Source organism: Oryx dammah, unplaced genomic scaffold, assembly GCF_014754425.2.
Source record: "Oryx dammah isolate SB20612 unplaced genomic scaffold, SCBI_Odam_1.1 HiC_scaffold_5, whole genome shotgun sequence".
Taxonomy (NCBI): domain Eukaryota; kingdom Metazoa; phylum Chordata; class Mammalia; order Artiodactyla; family Bovidae; genus Oryx; species Oryx dammah.
In genome coordinates, this window is record NW_024070189.1 from 95439239 (window position 1) to 95462792 (window position 23554).

At 39.7% G+C, this 23554-nt stretch overlaps 2 protein-coding genes across 2 annotated transcripts; one reads left to right on the forward strand and one right to left on the reverse strand.

Moving 5' to 3' along the window:
* Positions 1–157: 157 nt before the first annotated feature.
* Positions 158–1186, reverse strand: LOC120864592 (olfactory receptor 7G2-like). The gene has a single exon (XM_040241636.1). It carries the CDS (start codon positions 1145–1147, stop codon positions 158–160), a length of 990 nt encoding a protein of 329 aa, XP_040097570.1. The 5' UTR covers positions 1148–1186.
* Positions 1187–20265: 19079 nt separating this feature from the next.
* Positions 20266–21204, forward strand: LOC120864024 (olfactory receptor 18-like). The gene has a single exon (XM_040240794.1). The coding sequence runs from the start codon at positions 20275–20277 to the stop codon at positions 21202–21204; it is 930 nt and encodes a 309-aa protein (XP_040096728.1). The 5' UTR covers positions 20266–20274.
* The last annotated feature ends 2350 nt before the right edge of the window (positions 21205–23554 follow it).

Consider the following 23554-nt stretch of genomic DNA (forward strand, 5'->3'; position numbering starts at 1 on the left):
TCATTTATATACATATAGTCAATTACCCATTGCATATTCTTGCCTCTTTTGTTGTATATCAATGATCCACATATGATCTATGCTACAGAATGTCCATGCATACTTGAAAAAAATGTATATTCTGCCACTTATGAATGGAATATTCTAAATATATCTATTACCTATTATTTTGCTTCATTCTATAAACACAAGTCCAAGGTAGATAGCACAACCACAGAAAAGGTGTCCCACTGATGAGTTTTCTCAAGGCTCCCTTCATGTCCCTGTTTCTCAGGCTGTAGATAAAAGGGTTCATCATCTGAGAAACCACGATGTACATAACTGAAGCCACTGCAGTCTTCCTGGATGAGCCAGTCAGTATAGAACTTATATAAACCCCAAAACCTGTCCCATAGAATAAGGAAACAACTGACAAGTGAGACCCACAGGTGGAAAAAGCTTTCAGCTTTGCACCCGCTGATGGCATTCTCAAGACAGAGGAGACAATTTGAGTATAAGAGAAAATGATGCCAGAGAGAGGAACGACACCAAATATGCTACCCACAAAATATAACAAAAGGTCATTGATGTGGGTATCAGAACATGTTAGCTTGACAACCTGAGCAAGTTCACAGAAAAAGTGAGGGATTTCCAGGCTCTTACAAAAGGACAGCCGCAATGCTGTCAGACTGAGGAGCAGAGCATTCAGAATGCTTAGCAACAGTGAGAATATAATCAGCAGGCCACAGGTTTGTGGGTTCATGATAATTGAGTATCTTAAGGGGTGACAAATGGCCACATAACGGTCATAAGCCATGACAGTAAGGAGAAAATTTTCCAGAAAGGCAAAAACCATGACGAAGCACATCTGGGTGAGGCAGCCTGAATATGTGATGCTCTGATTTTGTGCTTGGATGTTGACCAGCATTTTGGGGATCGTGGCTGTGCTCATGCAGATGTCAGTAAAGGACAGGTTGGAGAGGAAGAAGTACATGGGGGTGTGGATGTGGGGATCACAGCTGACAGCCAGGATGATGAGCAGGTTTCCCAGGAGAGTGATCAGGTACATGGACAGGAACAGGAAGAAAATGTGGAGCTGTAGTTCTGGATCATCTGTCAATCCCAGGAGATAAAAATTGGAAACATCTGTTTGATTTTTGGTTTCCATATTGTTGATGAATCTGAAGGAAAAATAGAGTGAAAATAAAATAAAATGAAGTATCCCCTGGTGAGCAGCAGCAGCCCTTGGGAACTGATTAGAACTGCAAATTCTTGGTACCACTGTAGATTTACTGCTGATAAACTGTAGGGACAAGGGCCAGAGATTCAAGTTTCAACAAACCCACCAGATGAATTTGATATATTGTAAAGTTTGAAAAACAGTGTTTAAGTATTGAATATAAAGAAATAAAATTCTATGTATACTGTAAACCCAATAGAGCATTTAAGTATTTCCCTTTGCTAATTTTCCCCTCCATCATCACATTTCACACTTTGTTTGCTTTTATTTTTATTGATCACCAACATGTTTTCACACCTTGTGCCAAGTGCTGAAACTGAAATAAAGAATAAAATGTGACATTTCCTTCAGAATTATTTCTTACCTCAAACAAGCAGAAAGATGAGAATGCATATATCTAATCTGTCCTGTGGAGTGTGGTGCCCCAAACTTGACATACCTCAAGATGAATTGAGGGGCTTATAAGATTATAGATGAGTTATCAGATCTAAGTTACATTTATCATATCTGAGTTATAAGATATATAACTTATATATATAAGTTAAAACATAATATATAATATATATTTAAACATATATATAACTTAAAATATAATATATCTTATTCATCCATGCGAACACTTAGGTAAGGTGAGGTTATATCAAGGTTATGAAATACACAGAGGATAGAAAATATTAAGTCTGAGCTCAGATCCTCTCACCACTGAGTTGACTCTGGATAGTACAGAATTAGCATTCCCAAACCAAAACCCAGATTTTATAATTTCCCTTTAACAGTTTAATATTTTCATCTTGAAAACACACCAGATCTTTTCTCCGGCCTACAACATATGTTCGTCTTTACCCATGAAGTATTGTGTAGCAGGTCATGGCATCTATACAGGTATATGCTCTGCACCGAGCAAAGACTAGAAGTGACATATATCCTCACCCATAACAATTTTTTATTTGACCTTTTCATAAAACCAGCTCTTTATTTTTGGTAGTTTATAAAGGTCAAAAGTAAGATTCATTTACAATAGTAACAAAATGGAATACTTTTAGAAAAGATGTTGATTATGTTTGAGTTTGATGTTTTACTGTATCAATTTTCACTTTAAAAAAATGTCATGTAATTTTTTAAGGAATCTCCACATTCAATGTATGGCAAAACCAATACAGAATTGTAGAGTAAAATAAAAAATTAATTAATTAATTAATTTAATTAATTAATTAAAAAAAGTCATGTAAATTCCTTCATGATATGCAACTCATCTGCATTATCAATGAATTCTAATAGAAGCTGGACAAATATTACATTCTGTGTTTCATCCTAGGGGGATTTCTTCCCCTAAGATGATAGGTGAGATATCATTAAAAAAAAAAACAGCCAGATGAGAGAGAATTAAATTCATAAGCTTCAAAAAATAGATTAAAATAGCAAAAATTTGGGCTTCCTACTTGGCTCAGTGGTTAAGAATCTGCCTGCCAAAGCGGGAGCTATAGGAGACATGGGTTTGATCTCTGGATGGGGAAGATCTCTTGGAAGAGGAAATGGCAACTCACTCCATTATTCTTGCCTGGGAAATCCCATGGACAGAGGAGCCTGGTGGGCTACAGAGCATAGGGTCACAAAGAGTCAGACACAACTGAAGAGACTGAGCATGCCTGCTGAACAACAATTTTTGGTCCTTAGAAGACAGGAAACTACAAGATAAGACAGATATATGACACTTCAAAAATATTCAGGCATTGAGACTTCCCTAGTGATCCACCTCCTAATGTAGGGGAGGTGGGTTCCATCCCTGGTCTTGGAACTAAGATACCTTGTGCCAAGCGGCAACTAAGCCTGTGCACCATAAGTCCTGAGCCCACCTCCCCTAGAGCCTCCTGTTGCCAGCAACAAAGAGTCCGCAGTGCAGCAAAGACCCAGTGCAGGCAAAATAAAAATTGTATAGCTGAGCACCAAAGAACTGGTGCCTTCAAACTGTGGTGCTGGAGAAGACTCTTGAGAGTTCCCCGGACAGCAGGGAGATCAAAGAAGTGAGTCCTAAAGACAATCAACACTGAATATTCATTGGAAGCTCTGATGCTGAAGCTGAAGCTCCAATACTTTGGTCATCTGATAGAGTCAACTGGCTGGAAAAGACCCTGCTGCTGGGAAAGATTGAGGGCAAAAGAAGAGGGCGGAAGACGATGAGATGGTCAGATAGCATCACTGACTCAATAGACATGAGTAAATTCCAGGAGATGATGAAGGACGGGGAAGCCTGGAGTGCTGCAGTCCATGGGGTCACAAAGAGTTGGATACGACTGAGTGACTGAACAACAACATATATATTCAGGCATCCTCAGTTCAGTTCAGTCGCTCAGTCATGTCCGACTCTTTGCAACCCCATGAATCGCAGCATGCCAGGCCTCCTTGTCCATCACCATCTCCCGGAGTTCACTCAGACTCATGTCCATCAAGTCAGTGACGCCATCCAGCCATCTCATCCTCTGTCGTCCCTTTCTCCTCCTGCCCCCAATCCCTCCCAGCATCACAGTCTTTTCCAATGAGTCAACTCTTCGCATGAGGTGGCCAAAATACTGGAGTTTCAGCTTCAGCATCAGTCCTTCCAAAGAAATCCCAGGGTTGATCTTCTTCAGAATGGACCGGTTGGATCTCCTTTTAGTCCAAGGGACTCTCAAGAGTCTTCTCCAACACCACACTTCAAAAGCATCAATTCTTCGGTGATCAGCTTTCTTCACAGTCCAACTCTCACATCCATACATGACCACAGGAAAAACCATAGCCTTGACTAGACGGACCTTAGTCGGCAAAGTAATGTCTCATCTCTGCTTTTGAATATGCTATCTAGGTTGGTCATAACTTTTCTTCCAAGGAGTAAGGGTCTTTTAATTTCCTGGCTGCAGCCACCTTCTGCAGTGATTTTGGAGCCCCCCAAAATAAAGTCTGTCACTGTTTCCACTGTTTCCCCATCTATTTGCCATGAAGCGATGGGACCAAATGCCATGATCTTCGTTTTCTGAATGTTGAACTTTAAGCCAACTTTTTCACTCTCCTCTTGCACTTTCATCAAGAGGCCTTTTAGTTCCTCTTCACTTTCTGCCATAAGGGTGGTGTCATCTGCATATCTGAGGTTATTGATATTTCTCCCGGCAATCTTGATTCCAGCTTGTGTTTCTTCCAGTCCAGCATTTCTCATGATGTACTCTGCATAGAAGTTAAATAAGCAGGGTGACAATATACAGCCTTGACGTACTCCTTTTCCTATTTGGAACCAGTCTGTTTTTCCATGTCCAGGTCTAACTGTTGCTTCCTGATCTGCATACAGATTTCTCAAGAGGCAGGTCAGGTGGTCTGGTATTCCCATCTCTTTCAGAATTTTCCACACTTTATTGTGATCCACACAGTCAAAGGCTTTGGCATAGTCAATGAAGCAGAAATAGATGTTCTTCTGGAACTCTCTTGCTTTTTCCATGATCCAGCGGATGTTGGCAATTTGATCTCTGGTTCTTCTGCCTTTTCTAAAACCAGCTTGAACATCAGGGAGTTCACGGTTCACATATTGCTGGCTTGGAGAATTTTGAGCATTACTTTACTAGCATGTGAGACAGGTGCAATTGTGCAGTAGTTTGAGCATTCTTTGGCTTTGCCTTTCTTTGGGATTGGAATGAAAATGGACCTTTTCCTACAGGACTATAAAACAATAGTCCTCCGCAGCTGGGGGAGACAGATGTGGCTATGTCAGTCCTTATTAGCTGATACATTATTTAGACTCAAATACTATGAACTTAATCCAGGACCAGCACTTTCTTTGAGAATTCAAAAATTGTTCAACTGTGTAAGAAACTTCAATGTACTCATCTGTTTAATGGGAGCTATTATAAAACATTATGGAATATTGAAATGATGAGAAATGAATAAAGAGCCATCAGCATAGTATTCAGCATATGAGATCCTTGTACTCGCCTATCCTATTTTAAAATTTTCTTCATGAACAAAGGCACCTGGCTCATTACACTCCTCAGAAGGAAGCAGTGATCAGATTGAAAGAATACAGTAGAAAGGGGGAATGAATATTCTTCCATGGCAACTGAAAGTTTCAGAGATGTGTTATGAGCTTAAATTCCAGTTAGAAATCATTATCACATAGAAAAGATATGAAGGAAACATTGATGATATCCACGTTCATTGGCCATGGACACATGATGGAATAGATAGAAATTAAAATGAAATAAATAATAAATCAGATACACATATCAGTACCAATTATGAAAATGGTAAGATAAAATTTTTGAATGACAAAGTCTACAACATTAGAAAATTTAAAATATATATCAAACACTTATAAGTAATAATCCACAACAAATATAAACTTGGAGGATTATTCAAGCAAAGAAATACAGAAATAAGTACAAGCAGCATTCCCATCTTGTGAAAAGTATCAAATTCCCACACATTCCCAAACACCTCATTCTAGGTGTTTCATTGCAATAAATAACACAGATGTATATGGAGTCCCCACATCATGCTTGGCAAATCTTGATGCTTTTCCTTCCTCAAGAGAACCACTAAATGAATTACATATACATTATTCTTCAACAATTTTTACTATAAGCAGGGTTATTGTTTTGTGGACAATTGCATTGTACTGCATTTTGAAGTTTTATATAGTTAGGACCACATAGTATAGGTCATTTACAATTGGCGTTCTTGTGTAATTTATCTTCTCTTTATTGTTGATATTTTTAATCCCTCTTCATTCATTTTAATTACCAGAGAGTATTCCACTATACTGTTGTGTGTGTGCTCAGTCATGCAGTCGTGGCCAACTCTTTGAAACCCCGTGGACTGTAGCCCATCAGGCTCCTGTGTCCATGGAGTTTTTCAGGCAATAATATTGGAGTGGGTTGCCATTTCCTCCTCCAGGGGATCTTCTTGGCCCAAGGATCGAACCCACGTCTGTGTCTCCCACATTGGCAGGCAGATTCTTTTACCAATGAGCCACCTGGGAAACCCCACTATACTGTTGTGCTTAGTCACTCAGTTGTATCTGACTCTGTAACCCCATGGACTGTAGCCCACCAGGCTCCTCTATCCATGGGGATTCTCCAAGCAAGAGTACTGGAGTGGGTTGCCATGCCCTCCTCCAGGGGATCTTCCCAACCAGGGATCAAAACCAAGTCTCCCACATTGCAGGGAGATTTTAACACTATATTATTACATCATGCTTTATTTCTCTGTTTCCTAACTCATAGGTGTTATGGTTAATGCATTTTTCTTACATATGTTTGTGAACATATGCACAATATAAAACAATGCAAGGGAGAAAACTATCACATTCAAGATGATTTTGACTCTCAGGAGGAGGGAATAAGATCTAAAGGGGATACAAAAGAGATGCCTTTTGTATGTGTATTATTTTCTTACATTATATTTAAGATCTGAAGTTGGGAACCGAATGTCACCATTTTAAAGTTTCGAAGGAGTTTAAGGATTGTTATATTTCTTTAAAGGTATTATACTATCTTTGCTGTTCATGTATTAAATTCTTAGAAATTTTATAGATACAGGTTTGCTAGGAGGACAATCAGCTAAGGCTCTATGTGTCTCTACTTACCCCTTGTGTCTTTGCAGCCCAAGTACAGCAATAACGCAAACGAACTTCTATGCAGTGGTATTTGAAGAACCAGAAAGGGAAATAAAGGAAAAACTGACCAAATCTCTTCCCCACGACCACCACGGTATTCACGCAAATGTCAGAAAGTTTTATGAGGCATCAGATTTGAGAAACGGCATATTTCTGCTTAGGAGAATAAAGAGTAGATAAAGAGTTCTTCCATTTTTAGAGGAAATAGAAGACCAGCAGATTGAGAACTGGGTGAGCATTGGTACAAACTTGTCAACAAAAAGACAGATTGTCTAGAATTTCATAGGGCACTTTATTCTGATCATTACATGCTTGAACTCTGCTCATCATGTCCCTTAGATAAATTTTTAGTAGACACCTTTTCCTGTTACCAAAAAAAAATCCCCAAATCATTAACTAAGGGACTTTACCTAACTGGCATCAGTGTGTAACGATGCTTGACATGACATGATGCTTGGATATTGGAGACAGTTCTGTCCTCAGGAAGGGCAGACAGAGCATATGAGACCATGGACTCCTGGTCAAGAAGGATCACCTCAGAAAGCCGGTTCAGGTGTGCCTTTCCTAGAAAGGCAAGGGCTGTTTCATATCACAGGCTGGCGGCTAACCATAGCTATACCCCTGGGGATCAATAACCAAAGTTCCTCATTAGACAAATATTTCTGGTGCCATTCTGATCCCTGGACTGTGCAAATCCTTAAAGACCACAGCAGTACAAGAGAGAATTTCATGATGGATAATCCTTGATCTTCTTAGACCAAGTGTATGCCATGTATTCTATCCACCCATTCATATACACCTGCATTTCACATATAAACATTCTCTTTCTAATTAATTCCAGGCTTCCTTCCTATTGGTTTTTTTTTTGGGGGGGCAAAAAATTTTGTTTATTTGTTTATTTTTTCATGGAAAAGCACTATATTTTAAATATAGCAATGTGTACCTGTCAATCCCAAACTCCCGATCTATTCCTTATTACTGTTACATACAAAGACATCTCTATTTAATTTATAAAATCAGAAAGCCTGATTCCAATTTTCAGTGTAGAAACCTATTTTACATATGGCCAAATAATATATTTATAAAGATAGTTAAGATATCAGAGATCAAATTGCCAACATTTGGCAGATCATAGAGAAAGCAAGGGAATTTCAGAAAAAAATCTACTCTGCTTCACTATAGCCTTTGACTGTGTGTATCATAACAAACTGTGAAAAGCTCTTAAAGAGATGGGAATACCAGACCATCTTATTTGTCTCCTAAGAAACCTGTATGCAGGTCAAGAAGCAACAGTTAGAACCCTGTATGGAACAACTGATTGGTTCAAGATTGAGAAAGGAGTAAGACAGGGCTATCTCCTGTTACCTTGTTTGCTTAACCTATACACTGAGCACATCATGAGAAATGCCAGGTTGGATGAGTTACAAGCTGGAATCAAGATATGCAGATGATACCACTCTCATGGCAGAAAGTGAAGAGGAACTAAAGAGTCTCTTGATGAAGGTAAAGAAGGAGGATGAAAGAGCTGGTTTAAAGCTAAATATTAAAAATCTAAGATCATGGCATCCAGCTGCATTACTTCATGGCAAAGAGAAGAGGAAAAGGTGGAAGTAGTGACAGATTTCATCTTCCTGGGCTCTAAAATCACTGCAGATGGTGGCTGCAGTCATGAAATCAGAAGACGATTTCTTTTTGGCAGGAAAGCTATGACAAATCTAGACAGTGTGTTGAAAAGCAGAGACATTACTCTGCTGACAAAGGTCTGTATAATCAAGGCTACGATCTTCCCAGTGGCCACATGCGGTTGTAAGAGCTGGATGGTAAAGAAGGCAGAGTGCCAAAGAATTGATGCCTTCAAACTGTGGTGCTGGAGAAGACTCCTGAAAGTCTCTTGGACAGCAAGGAGATCAAACTAGTCAGTCTTAAGAAAAATCAACTCTGAATACTCGTTAGAAGAACTGATGTTGGAGATGAAGCTCCAGTATTTTGGTCATCTGATGCGAATAGCCGAGTCATTGGAAAAGTCCCTGATGCTGGGAAAGATTGAGTGCAGAAGGAGAAGAGGTCATCAGAGGATGAGATAGCTGGATGGCATCACCGATGAAATGGACATGAACTTTGGCAAATTTTGGGAGATGGTGAGGGACAGGGAGGCCTGGTGTGCTGCAGTCCATGGGGTCAAAAAGAGTCAGACATGACTGGGTGACTGAACAACAACAACAAGATGTTGTAACATTCAAACAATTAGAGATATTTCATCTTTAGATACATTGATGTTTTCTTAATTTTTGTTGTCTGTATTTTACCCAGCAAAATCTGATCTATTCTCAGTGATGCTTTGTGACTGTGATAAATATATACAGATTTGATAATCTCCTTTTAGACTTTAATAACAAATCTTTCCAATTTTCACACAATAGATTCAATGTATTTTCCTTTAATTGAATTGTAGTTCTTCATTTTCAATTGTATTGTGATCAAAAACAGTCACTGAAAGCCACTAGTATGCAGTTTTGTCTATTAGTTCACATGAGATTTCATCCATTACTTAAGTTGTGAATGGTGCTCCATTCAATATTCACTTAAAAACATATTTCTTTAAAAACTTCAGTATTTTCCTTTGTTAATTAATTTATATTCATTCTAACTCTTTCGTCTTTCACTAAGCATGGCCATGAGGAGCTACCCCATGTCCGAGGTCAGGGGCAGTGGCCTAGAGTGCCAGGCTGCGACAGCGCAGGACAGGCTGAGAGGAGCTACCCTGCATCCGAGGTCAGTGGCGGCCGGGAGGAACTACCCCTCGTCTGAGGTCAGGGGCAGTGGCCGGGAGGTGATACCCTGTGTCCAAGGTCAGGGGTAGTGGCCGAGAGGAGCTACCCCGTGTCCAAGGCCAGTGGCGGCCGGGAGGAGACACCCTGCATCTGAGGTCAGGGGCGGCTGGGAGAAGCCACCTCGCGCCGGAGGCCAAGGTTGCTCCTCAGGAGGAGCCACCCTGAGCCCGAGGCCAGGGCCTGCTGCTGGGAGGAGGAACCCCAGAGTGGTGGCTGCGCAGGCACAGGAGGGCCTAGAGGAGCTATTCCACATTGAAGGTCAGGAACAGTGGCAGTAAGGAGATATCACTCATGCAAGGTAAAGAGCAGTGGCTGTGCTCTGCTGGAGCAGTGGTGAAGAGATACCCCACACCCAAGATAAGAGAAACCCAAGTAAGATGGTGGGTGTTGCAAGAGGGCATCAGAGGGCAGACACACTGAAACCATATTCACAGAAAACTAGTCAATCTAATCACACTGGGACCACAGCCTTGTCTAAATCAATGAAACAAAGCCATGCCTGCGGGGCAACCCAAGACAGGCGGGTCATGGTGGAGAGGTCTGACAGAATGTGGTCCACTGGAGAAGAATGGCAAGCCACTTCAGTATTCTTGCCTTGAGAACCCCATCAACAGTATGAAAAGGCAAAATAATAGGATACCAAAAGAGGAACTCCCCAGGTCATTAAGTGCCCATTATTTTACTGGAGATCAGTGGAGAAATAACTCCAGAAAGAATGAAGGGATGGAGCCAAAGCAAAAACAATACCCAGTTGTGGATGTGACTGGTGATAGAAACAAGATCCGATGCTGTAAAGAGCAATATTGCATAGGAATCTGGAATGTCAGGTCCAAGAATCAAGGAAAATTGGAAGTGGTCAAAGAGGAGATGGCAAGGGTGAACGTCGACATTCTAGGAATCAGTGAACTAAAATGGACTGGAATGGGTGAATTTAACTTAGATGACCATTATATCTACTACTGTGGGCAGGAATTCCTCAGAAGAAATGGAGTAGCCATCATGGTCAACAAGAGTCCAAAATGCAGTACTTGGATGCAATCTCAAAAACGACAGAATGATCTCTGTTCGTCTCCAAGGCAAACCATTCAGTATCACAGGTATCCACGTCTATACCCCAACCAGTAACACTGAAGAAACTGAAGTTGAACAGTTTTATGAAGACCTAAAAGACCTTTTAGAACTAACACCCAAAAAAGATGTCTTTTTCATTATAGGGGATTGGAATACAAAAGTAGGAAGTCAAGAAACACCTGGAGTAACAGGCAAATTTGGCCTTGGAATGCGGAATGAAGCAGGGCAAAGACTAATAGAGTTTTGCCAAGAAAATGCACTGGTCATAGCAAACACCCTCTTCCAACAACACAAGAGAAGACTCTACACGTGGACATTACCAGGTGGTCAAAACCGAAATCAGATTGATTATATTCTTTGCAGTCAAAGATGGAGAAGCTCTATACAGTCAACAAAAACAAGACCAGGAGCTGACTGTGGCTCAGATCATGAACTCCTTATTGCCAAAGTCAGACTTAAACTGAAGAAAGTAGCGAAAACCACTAGACCATTCAGGTATGACCTAAATCAAATCCCTTATGATTTTACAGTGGAAGTGAGAAATAGATTTAAGGGCTTAGATCTGATAGACTGTCTGATGAACTATGGAATGAGATTTGTGACATTGTACAGGAGACAGGGATCAAGACCATCTCCATGGAAAAGAAAAGCAAAAAAGCAAAATGGCTGTCTGGGGTGGCCTTACAAACAGCTGTGAAAAGAAGAGAGGCGAAAAGCAAAGGAGACAAGGAAAGATATAAGCATCTGAATGCAGAGTTTCAAAGAATATCAAGAAGAGATAAGAAAGCCTTCTTCAGTGATCAATGCAAAGAAATAGAGGAAAACAACAGAATGGGAAAGACTAGAGATCTCTTCAAGAAAATTAGAGATACCAAGGGAACATTTCATGCAAAGATGGGCTCGATAAAGGACAGAAGTGGTATGGACCTAACAGAAGCAGAAGATATTAAGAAGAGATGGCAAGAATACATGGAAGAACTGTACAAAAAAGATCTTCATGACCAGATAATCATGATGATGTGATCACTCATCTAGAGCCAGACATCTTGGAATGTGAAGTCAAGTGGGCCTTAGATAGCATCACTATGAACAAAGCCAGTGGAGCTGTTTCAAATCCTGAAAGATGATGCTGTGAAAGTGCTGCACTCAATATGCCAGCAAATTTGGAAAACTTAGCGGTGGCCACAGGACTGGAAAAGGTCAGTTTTCACTCCAATCCCAAAGAATGCTCAAACTACCACACAATTGCACTCATCCTACACACTAGTAAAGTAATGCTCAAAATTCTCCAAGCCAGGCTTCAGCAATACATGAACCGTGACCTTCCAGATGTTCAAGCTGGTTTTAGAAAAGGCAGAGGAACCAGAGATCAAATTGCCAACATCCGCTGGATCATGGAAAAAGCAAGAGAGTTCCAGAAAAACATCTATTTCTGCTTTATTGACTATCCCAAAGCCTTTGACTGTGTGGATCACAATAAACTGTGGAAAATTCTGAAGGAGATGGGAATACCAGACCACCTGACCTGACTCTTGAGAAATCTGTATGCAGGTCAGGAAGCAACAGTTAGAACTGGACATGGAACAACAGACTGGTTCCAAATAGGAAAAGGAGTACGTCAAGGCTGTATATTGTCACCCTGCTTATTTAACTTCTATGCAGAGTACATCATGAGAAATGCTGGACTGGAAGAAGCACAAGCTGGAATCAAGATTGCCGGAAGAAATATCAATAACCTCAGATATGCAGATGACACCACCCTTATGGCAGAAAGTGAAGAGGAACTAAAAAGCCTCTTGATAAAAGTGAAAGAGGAGAGCGAAAAAGTTGGCCTAAAGCTTAACATTCAGAAAATGAAGAACATGGCATCTGGTCCCATCACTTCATGGGAAATAGATGGGGAAACAGTAGAAACAGTGACAGACTTTATTTTGGGGGGCTCCAAAATCACTGCAGATGGTGACTGCAGCCATGAAATTAAAAGACGCTACTCCTTGGAAGAAAAGTTATGACCAACATAGATAGCATATTCAAAAGCAGAGACATTACTTTGCTGACTAAGGTCCGTCTAGTCAAGGCTATGGTTTTTCCTGTGGTCATGTATGGATGTGAGAGTTGGACTGTGAAGAAGGCTGAGTGCCGAAGAATTAATGCTTTTGAACTGTGGTGTTGGAGAAGACTCTTGAGATTCCCTTGGACTGCAAGGAAATCCAACTGGTCCATTCTGAAGGAGATCAGCCCTGGGATTTCTTTGGAGGGAACGATGCTAAAGCTGAAACTCCAGTACTTTGGCCACCTCATGCGAAGAGTTGACTCATTGGAAAAGACTCTGATGCTGGGAGGGGTTGGGGGCAGGAGGAGAAGGGGACGACAGAGGATGAGATGGCTGGATGGCATCACGGACTTGATGGACGTGAGTCTGAGTGAACTCTGGGAGTTGGTGATGAACAGGGAGGCCTGGCGTGCTGTGATTCATGGGGTCGCAAAGAGTTGGACACGACTGAGCGACTGAACTGAACTCTTTCTATATGAATTTACTTTTTTAGGTTTTTTTTTGTTTTCTGATTCTTATTTTTTTTTCTATCTTCATTCTTTGTTTGTTTGTTTGTTTGTTTAATCAATTAATTTATTTATTTTTTATTTTACTTTACAATTCTGTATTGGTTTTACCATACATTGACATGAATCCACCATGGGTGAATATAAATTTATACCTGTGGCAGATTCATGCTGATATATGGCAAAACCAATACAATATTGTAAAGTAATTAAACTCTGATTACAGGATGCTTGGGGCTGTTGCACGGGGATGATCCAGAGAGATGATATGGGGTGGGAGGTGGGAGTGGTTTCCTGATTGGGAACTCATGTATACCCGTGGCTGATTCATGCCAATGTATGGCAAAACCAATACAGTATTGTAAAGCAAAATAAAGTAAAAATAAAAATTAAAAAAATAATAATAAATAAAAAATAAAATAAATGAATTTACTTTTTAAATTTAAATTTTATATTTTAGAAGTTTTATTAGGGTATAGTCAATTTACAAAGTTGTGTCAGTTTCAGGCATACAGCTGCTACTGCTTAGTTGCTTTAGTTGTGTCCGACTCTGTGCGACCCCATAGACGGCAGCCCAACAGGTTGATCTGTACAGCAAAGTGATTCAATTATATCAGAGCATTGAATTCAGAAGGTTGGGTATGGCACTCAAAAATGTGCCCTTCTAGGGCTTCCCTGCTGGCCCAGTGGTAAAGAATATGCCTGCCAGTGCAGGAGACACAGGTTTGATCCCTGATCCAGGAAGGTTCCACATGCTGCAGAACAACTAAGCCCATGCACTACAACTGCTGAGCCTGTGGTATACAACTTGGAAGCCACAACAATTGAACCCAAGTGCTGCCACTGCTGAAGCCTGTGCGCCATAGAGCCTGTGCTCTGCAGCAACAGAAGCCACTGCAACGAGAAGCCTGAGCACCGCCACTAGAGAGTAGCCCCTGTTCACTGCAGTCAGAGAAAAGCTGACACACATCAGCAAAGACCCAGCACAGCCAAAAATAAATAATTTTTTAAAAATGTGCCTGTCTAAAAATATTCCTAAATGTTGATGTTGCTACTGTGATGGTCACACACGAGGACCACTCTTCTAAAGCACTGACCACTATGGAGCATGGATAATTAACTTGATCCACTGGTTTGTACATACCCAGTACACTTCCTGAGCAGATGGTGACCCAGATCATCATAGCTCTGCTGGGAGTTCAAATCCATGAGTGAATTAAGCCTCTTCATTGTCAATGGATCCTTAAAGATCTGTTCTTCTAACTTTTATTTTCATTTCTATGTCCTACCATTTGAGTTCTTATCACAAAATCTGTGTTCTAAATTTTCTGGTTAACAGTAAAAGTACTAGAAATCACAATACTGAAATGGGCTTCCCTGATAGCTCAGCTGGTAAAGAATCTGTCTGCAATGCAGGAGACTCTGGTTCGATTCCTGGGTCGGGAAGATACACTGATGAAGGGATAGGCTACCGACTCAGCAATCTTGGGTTTCCCTTGTGGCTCAGCTGGTAAAGAATTCACCTGCAGTGCAGGAGACCTGGATTCGATCCCTGGGTTGGGAAAATCCCCTGGAGAAGGGAAAGTCTACCCACTCCAGTATTCTGGCCTGGAGAATTCCATGGACTATCCATGGGGTCACAAAAAATCAGACATGACTGAGTGACTTTCAATTCACTTTCACTTTCATAATACTGAAATAATCATTATTATATTCTACCACCACCACTAATAACAGAGTTTTGGCTCTTGTTAGGCAGCTATCTCAGTATCTACTTATGTTAGCTAATTTCATTCTTTCCATATACCTATAAGTTGGGTGCTTTTCTCATGCCCCACTTTACCATAATTTCACTTAAGTATAAGGTAAGTTTAAGTTATACATACATGGATTCATGGTGCTTTTGTAAGAGGTGGTGAAGGGATTTGAACTCAGGCTTCCAGACTTTAGAGTTGACCTCATGCCACCATGTAATATGACCTCAGAGCAGAAAAGGATTATGTGACTTGAAGAGTTGATCAGATTCCATCACTTACCTTTTGAAAACTTCCAATTGAATAAAGTCCCAAATAGTTTTTCTGATTTTCAAGATCTCGTTTCTGACCACAAAGATGCTGAGTTATTGAGTTGAAAGCATCCAGCAGGATTCACACTCAGGACCTGAGGTCAAGATTAGAATATGTTACCTGCAACTCCCAGCTCTTATGACTGTGGTCATAATATATGTGAGATAAGCCACATGACTTTGTTACTGAGACTATCTTTCCCCCCAATTACTTGAAGATAAAAATATGTTTCTCATAATGTGAAAAAGTAGCACATTTTTTTCTTTTCTTTTTTAAATATAATTATTTATTTTAATTGGAGATTATTTTTTAATATAAATTTATTTATTTTTACTTTACAATATCGTATTGGTTTTGGAGAAGGAGCAACATGCATAGGGTTTCGGGGGGAAACTGAAGGAAAAAAAGCAATAATTTGTTAGTTTTTAATTTCTTAAAATGAGAAAAACTCAATCTGCCAACACAAACATCCAGAAAGGCTGAGCTTTGCTTTTCTTTTCCATTATTGTTTTTTAAGGGATACTGAATATAGTTCCCTGTGCTACACAGTAGGGCCTTGTTTATTCATTCTACTTAATATATACACTAGTTTGCATCTGCTGATTCAAAATTCACAATCCATCCCTCCTCACCCTCCATCACCAGGATTCAGATTTCATCTTGCCAGCCCTCTCTTGACATCTCATCACCTTGCACTGATAGAAGTCAGTTGTCCTGTTGTCAGAATCCCATTTGATAAGAAACTAAGGGAGTCTTCTGGCCCACAAAGGACTCAATCTTACCAATAGCTATGTATGTGAGCTGGCGTTCAGATACTCTTCCAGTCAAGATTTGACAAGACTATATAGCCCAGGCCCACATTTTGAATGTAGACTCTCTAAGATGCCTAGAAGTATTTAAGCAAAATAACAGAATGCCTCACAATAAACAGTGTGCAATATAACAACATACACCAATTGAGCAGAAAATGTAGAGCTAAATTTTAAACTAATTGAATTGAAATATTTTAAATTCCAACAGAATTAGAACTAGAATTGGAACTGTCACTAAAAATAGCAAGAAACATAAATTTCCAAGGCATAAATTCCAAAACCCCAAACAGGACTATTAAAAGAAAAAAAAAAACGGAAAACAGTAGCAAGCTCTCAGAGATATAAATCTTAATTAAGGAAATAGAAATACTATCAGAATTTTGGTATGGAAGACATGCATATGTGCGGGTGAAGTTGCTTGAATAGTGTCCGACTCTTTGTGACCCCATGGACTGTAGCCTGCCAGGCTCCTCTGTCCATGGCATTCTCTAGGCAAGAATACTGGAGTGTGTTGCTCTGCCCTCCTCCAGGGGATCTTCCCAACCCAGGATTGAACCCACGTCTCTTGCATCTATTGCATTGGCAGGCTCGTTCTTTACCACTAGCACTGCTTGGGAAGCCCATGGAAGGCATAAATCTCTCTAAATTATATGACTAATCAAAGATTTACAGATATAAAATCACATATTGCTTTCTCTCATTGAAGAAATGTGTGTGAATTTTATGGTGAAATAAACAACTTGGAACTCAAAGGTAAAAAGTAGAGGTCAACCTCTTCTTGGGAGTAGGAAGGGTTTAGGTCCTTCCTTATACATTCACTTTTCTCCTTTTCTTCTTCCATGAAGTTAGCAAATCCTCAGAGACTGAGGCCATGGGCCAATTTGGCTAATTATCTTCTAGATGCATGGAGGTCTCCAGGCTGCATCACTGTAAATAATCAACCTGTGCTTCCCAGCCCTTCAGTTAGCCACCTCCAGTCCAATGGGTTCTATATCTGTGTGTCTCATTCTCCTGTAGATGTTGTCTGCACCAGGAAGCACATACCTGAGGCTGTCTTCCTGCATGTTCTGAGAACAAACTCTCAGCCCTTATCCAACACCAGGTAGGGGAGATGAAAGACATCTGCATCCCTTAGTCCTGCCCCAGCAGAGACACAGCACAGCCCAATGAATGCCAAGCTCAGTGGGAGACACTGAATGCAGGAGGGATTGGGGGAGCCTTGTTTTCTCAACATCAAAGCAGAGGACAGATAGGATAGCCAGTAGAAGGACACCAAAATGGATAGATAAGCTCAGAAGACTATGAAGTTGATGTTGTTGTTACTGGTGGGGATGCTAGAACTTTTATTTAAATGTCTATTTTCCTCCCATAATTATTCTGTCTTCCATAGGCATCTTTTTTTAAACCCGAGCAGGTAATAGTTTTCTCTGAAGTACCCTCTGGGCTTCCCCAGTGGCTCAATGGTAAAGAATCTGCCTGCAAATCAGGAGCCTCAGGAGACACAAGTTCGATCCCTAGGTCAGGAAGATCCCCTGGAGGAGGGCATGGCAATCCACTCCAGTATTCTTACAAGCAGAATTCCATGGACAGAGGAGCCTGGCGGGCTGCAGTTCGCGAGGTCGCAAAGAGCTGGACAGGTGAAGCAACTTAGCACAGCCCAGCAAAGTGTCCTTCAAGTGCTTCAAATGATTATGAAGGTGATAGTGATGAAAATCATGACAATAACCACAATACCACAAAGCCTTATGTAGGAATTCATGTGCCAGGCTCTGAACTAATGTTTTTATGTAACTTGTTTTCTTTTACCTGCATTATTACCCCCCAAAAGAGAGCAACATGCTTTATTATCATTTTACACTTGAGGATAGGAGCACATCTTAGGATAGATATTTTAATGTAATTTCAATCTTGCCCTGTGGTAGAGAGGAGGTAAAGTCCAATTTGAATACAGACAGTGAAATTCCATTTTGTTTGTTATTATTCAGTCGCTAAGTCATATTGAACTCTTTGAGACCCCAAGGACTGTAGCCCATCAGGTTCCTCTGTCTATGGGGTTTTTCCTGCTAAGAATACTGGAGTGGGTTGCCATTTTCTCCTCCAGGGGATCTTCCCAACCCAGGGATTGAATCCCATTGCAGATGGATTCCTTGCCCCTGAGCCACCAATGAAGCCCAAAACTCCATTTACAAGACACCTAAACAGATTTCTCTCCTGCCAACCCCAACTACATTCAGGGAGCTGAATTTAAAAGAAACACAAACTCTGTAAGAAAGAATTGATACCTATGGCTGATTCATGTTGAGGTTTGACAGAAAACAGCAAAATTCTGTAAAGCAATTATCCTTCAATAAAAAATAATTAAGTGAGAAAAAAAAGAATTAGCTTGAAAAGCTCTTAAACTGGGATGAGAAGCCCACTTAATGTTGAGAACTTATTTGGTCTTAAATTTTTTGATGGTTCAGAAGAGGTTGGATCTGATGAGAAATTAACCCTTCACAAACCTTTAGGATTAAAGATATATCATAGTTAAGAAGTGTTACCTAGCAACTACAAACAAAAAAACAGCAAACAGCAATCTCAATTTCAGAACTTTCTCTGAGACTATTATAGTACTGATAGAAAAATATTCTGTAATAAGAAAAGCAAGTTCAGGGTCTTAATTAGAGTTTATTAATTAATCATTGGTGCATAATATATGAATGCTATCTTCAGGATCAGTGATAGTGTATGATTTTATGCTTCAAAATTTTGTAAAGCAATTATCATTCAATTAAAAATAAATAAATTTTTTAAATTAAAAAATAAATAAATAAATATTTAAAAAAGAAAAAAATGTAGAGCCAGTAGGAATTTGCTGTATGAGGAATTTGCTGTATGACTCAGGGAACCCAAACTGGGGCTCTGTGACAACCTAGACAGGTAGGAGCTGGAAGGGAGCCTCAAGAGGGAGGGGACATATGTATACCTATGGCTCCTCCATGTTGATGTATGGCAGAAACCAACACAATATTATAATTATCCTTCAATTAAAAATAAATAAAGGAAAAAAGAGATATTAAAAATGCATTTATAGAAATATGAAGTCCACTAAGAGCAAATACTTATATTTGAGTTATATGTGAAGAGACTTTGACCACAACACACACATTTGAGTGAACACATATTTCCATGGAAGATGGATGTCATAAAGCCAAATAAATATGAAAAATCTCTAGAAGTTAATTAAAAAAATAGAAATGCTGATTAGGAATTTTTTTATTTTTATATTTTTAATATAAATTTATTTATTTTAATTGGAGGTTAATTACTTTACAATATTGTATTGGTTTTGCCATACATCAACATGAATCTGCCACAGGAATACACGTGTTCCACATCCTGAACCCCCCTCTCTCCTCCCTCCCTGTACCATCCCTCTGGGTCATCCCAGTGCACCAGCCCCAAGCATCCAGTGTCATGCATCGAACCTGGACTGGTGATTTGTTTCATATATGATATTATACATGTTTCAATGCCATTCTCCCTAAAATTTATACCCCAGAGAGTGGTTTTAGCTGTTTAGGACTACATTACAAATCAAGAGAATTTCTTGTACAGCATTTGGATAAGATACAATATATTTGAGTGTTTTTTAGTGTCCTTTAATTAGAATGACTTTTCTAAGAGAGAAAAAACTTTTACTATAGGTTTTTCCTTCAAAATTAAGGGGACACATATTACATCATGTTCATGGATTTATTATGTCAAAAAGTCCTTACTTCTCTTGCATTCTTTGGCCTCATGCCTCTAAAATAGGTAAATAAAGAAGCAAATGATATTTGGGGCCTCATTAAAGATGGGCTCACAACTGAGAAATGTTGCTAAAGTTTCTAGGCCATGTAGTCATCAAGTGTGAATATTTTATTTTTTTAATTTAAATTTATTTATTTTAATTGGAGGCAAATTACTTTACAATATTGTATTGGTTTTGCCATACATCAACATTAATCCATTTAAATCCAAAGTATGGACACTTCTCTGGGTGCCTCTATATTTGTTTTGTTTACTCAACACTCTTCTTTTCATAAGGTGCCCCATCTACATGGAAAAAAAGAATTTAACAGGTGTCTCTGAATTCCTTCTCTTGGGCCTCTCTGATGATCCAGACCTGCAGCCCCTTCTCTTTGGGCTCTTCCTGTCCATGTACCTGGTCACCATCCTAGGGAACCTGCTCATCATCCTGGCTGTCAGCTCCAATTTTCACCTCCACACCCCTATGTACTTCTTCATCTCCAGTTTGTCCTTGACTGATGTTAATTTCAGCACCACCATCATCCCCAAGATGCTAGTGAACCTCCAAACACACAGCAAATCCATCACCTATGCAGGCTGCCTAACTCAACTCACCTTTTTTTCTCTTTTTGCATTTTTGGAGAGTCTCCTTCTGACAGTGATGGCCTATGACCGGTTGGTGGCCATTTGTCACCCTCTACACTACCTGGTCATCATGAACCCCTACTTCTGTGGCTTGTTGGTCCTGGTGTCATTTTCCATCAGCCTTTTGACCTCCCTGCTGCACTACTTGATGGTGTCACAGCTTACTTTCTGTGCCAAAGTGGAAGTTCCTCATTTCTTTTGTGATCCTCCTCAACTCTTCAACCTTTCCTGTTCTGACACCTTCATCAATAATATATTAATCTATTTCATTGGTGCCATCTTGGGTGGAGTTCCACTCTCAGGGATCCTTTACTCCTATACTCGAATTATTTCCTCCATTCTAAGAGTTTCATCTTCAGGTGGGAAGTACAAAGCCTTCTCCACATGTGGTTCTCACCTGTCAGTTGTTTGTTTGTTTTATGGAACTGGCCTTGGGGTGTACCTCAGCTCAGCTGTCTCATCTTCCCATAGGAAGGGTGCAGTGGCCTCAGTAATGTACACTGTGGTCACCCCTATGCTGAACCCCTTCATCTACAGCCTAAGGAACAAGGACATAAAGAGTGCCCTCTGGAAGATTATTATCAGAAGAACCTAATTTCAATACCTGTGTCGTATGTACCTATATGTGTGTGTGTGTGTGTGTGTGTGTGTGTGTGTGTATATATATATATATATATGTTCCTAAGACTGGTAAAGGCAGTAACAACAAATATGTGCAACAAGTGATTCTGAATATTCAGTCTCACACCATATATGTACCTCTCTGTTTATATATTTTTCCTATTAAAATAGCTCTAATGAAATTGGAACATTATTTAGTCACCCAATGTGAGTCATAACCATTCCAAGATTTTGCATACCACATCACTACACTTTTTCAATTTCCTTATGCATTACACAGAGCCCTTGGTCCCTGGCAGTCTTGTTTCTATAGTTACAATATAAATGCAGCTCTTTGTTGTTGTTCAGTGTCTCTGTCGTGTCTGACTCTTGCGGCTTCATGAACTATAGCATATCAGGCTCCTCTGTACTCCACTATCTCTTGGAGTTTGCTCAAATTCATGTGCATTGATTTGGTGATGCTATCTAACCATATCATCCTCTGCCACCCACCTTTCCTGCCCTCAATCTTTCCCATTATCAGGGTATTTTCCAGTGAGTCAGTTCTTTGCATCAGGTGGCCAAAGTATTGAAGTTTCAGCTTCAGCATCAGTTTTTCCAATGAATATTCAGGGTTGATTTCCTTTAGAATTGACTGATTTAATCTCCTAACAGTCCAAGGGATTCTCAAGAGTCTTCTCCAGCACCACAATTCAAAAGCATCAATTCTCTGGTGCTCAGCCTTCATGGTCCAACTCTCACATTTGTATATGACTAGAAAAACCATAGTTCTGACGATATTGACCTTTGTCAACAAAGTGATGTCTCTGCTTTTTAATAGACTATGTTTGTCATAGCTTTCCTTCCAAGGAAGGAAACACAGCTCTATTTATTGTTATATATTGATTCTGTACTTTTCCTTTGATTATTCCCTATTTGTTATATGTATCTATACTCTACCATAACGATCAATACATCCAATATATTATTGCTCGTTAATGATCTTTTTGTGAAAATAGGATGGGTATTTCATTTCTAAATCAGAGAAATTTGAAATTGAAATAGGGCACTATGAATACTGAGTTTACATAAGCAGTTATCATTTGGGACTTTCCTAGGAAAACTGGGGTATATGCTTCCCAAGGAGTAGAGAGGAGGCTACCTACCAGAGAAAAATTGATTCCAAAATTTTCTGATAAATCTCCTTCCCATTCCATCTAACTTCTCCCCAATCATATTACTTAGTGAGACAGAAAGGGACAAAAAAATGACTGATTCCACAGCTTAAGTAGTCAAATTTAAAGAGAATAATGGTTGCAAGAGGCTTTGGGATCAGGAAAAGGGGAGTTAGTGTTTAATGGGCACAGAGTGTCCATTAGGGGAAGATGAAATAGTTCTGGACATGGATGGTGGTGATGGTTGCTAAACAATGTGAATGTATTTAATGCTGCTGAATTGTACACTTAAAAATGGTTAGGGAGGTAAATGTTATGTTTTTTTTTCTTACCACCACAACAAAAAATCTCCTGTCAGAAATAAGAGATGAATTGCTCCACATTTGGGTGTTAGCCTTCAGGAGTCAACTCCTAGAGGTATCTGGCTCAGCTTCAGAGAGCCCACACCTGATGACTGCATAATGTGGGGTTGTAAGCATTGGGCTCCTTTCCCCCAGCTGCAGCCAACTCTAAGGGATCATCTTTAGAGCACCCTGGTGGTTTTCATAGAACTTTGAGGGTCTTCAGCTTGGCTTGACTTTTCCATTGCCCTTTCATGCTACAGAGAGTTTGCCAAGCCACAGAGTCTAGGGAACAGTTCTCACAAGATTGTCCTCATTTCAGACACCAACAAAAGTGCAGTGGTTCCCAGAGTGACTCTCACTTTGGGCATCTTGGCTCCAAATTCAAAAAATATAATAACAAGTTGCAGGATATAAAATCAACACTCAGAAATCCCTTGCATTCCTGTACACTAATAATGAGAAAGTAGAAAAAGAAATTAAGGAAACAATTCCATTCACCACTGCAACGAAAAGAATAAAATACTTGGGAATATACCTACCTAAAGAAACTAAAGACCTATATATTGAAAACTATAAAACACTGATGAAAGAAATAAAAGAAGACACTAATAGATGGAAAAATATACCATGTTCATGGATTAGAAGAATCAATATAGTCAAAATGAGTATACTACCCAAAGCAATCTATAGATTCAATGCAATCCTATCAAGCTACCAGTGGTATTTTTCACAGAACTAGAACAAATAATTTCAAGATTTGTATGGAAATACAAAAAACCTCAAATAGCCAAATCAATCTTGAGAAACAAGAATGGAACTGGAGCCT

What these genes read in the sequence shown, in the direction of transcription:
- LOC120864592 (XM_040241636.1), bottom strand. Translation starts at nt 1,147, where the DNA reads ATGGAAACCAAAAATCAAACAGATGTTTCCAATTTTTATCTCCTGGGA.
- LOC120864024 (XM_040240794.1), top strand. Translation starts at nt 20,275, where the DNA reads ATGGAAAAAAAGAATTTAACAGGTGTCTCTGAATTCCTTCTCTTGGGC.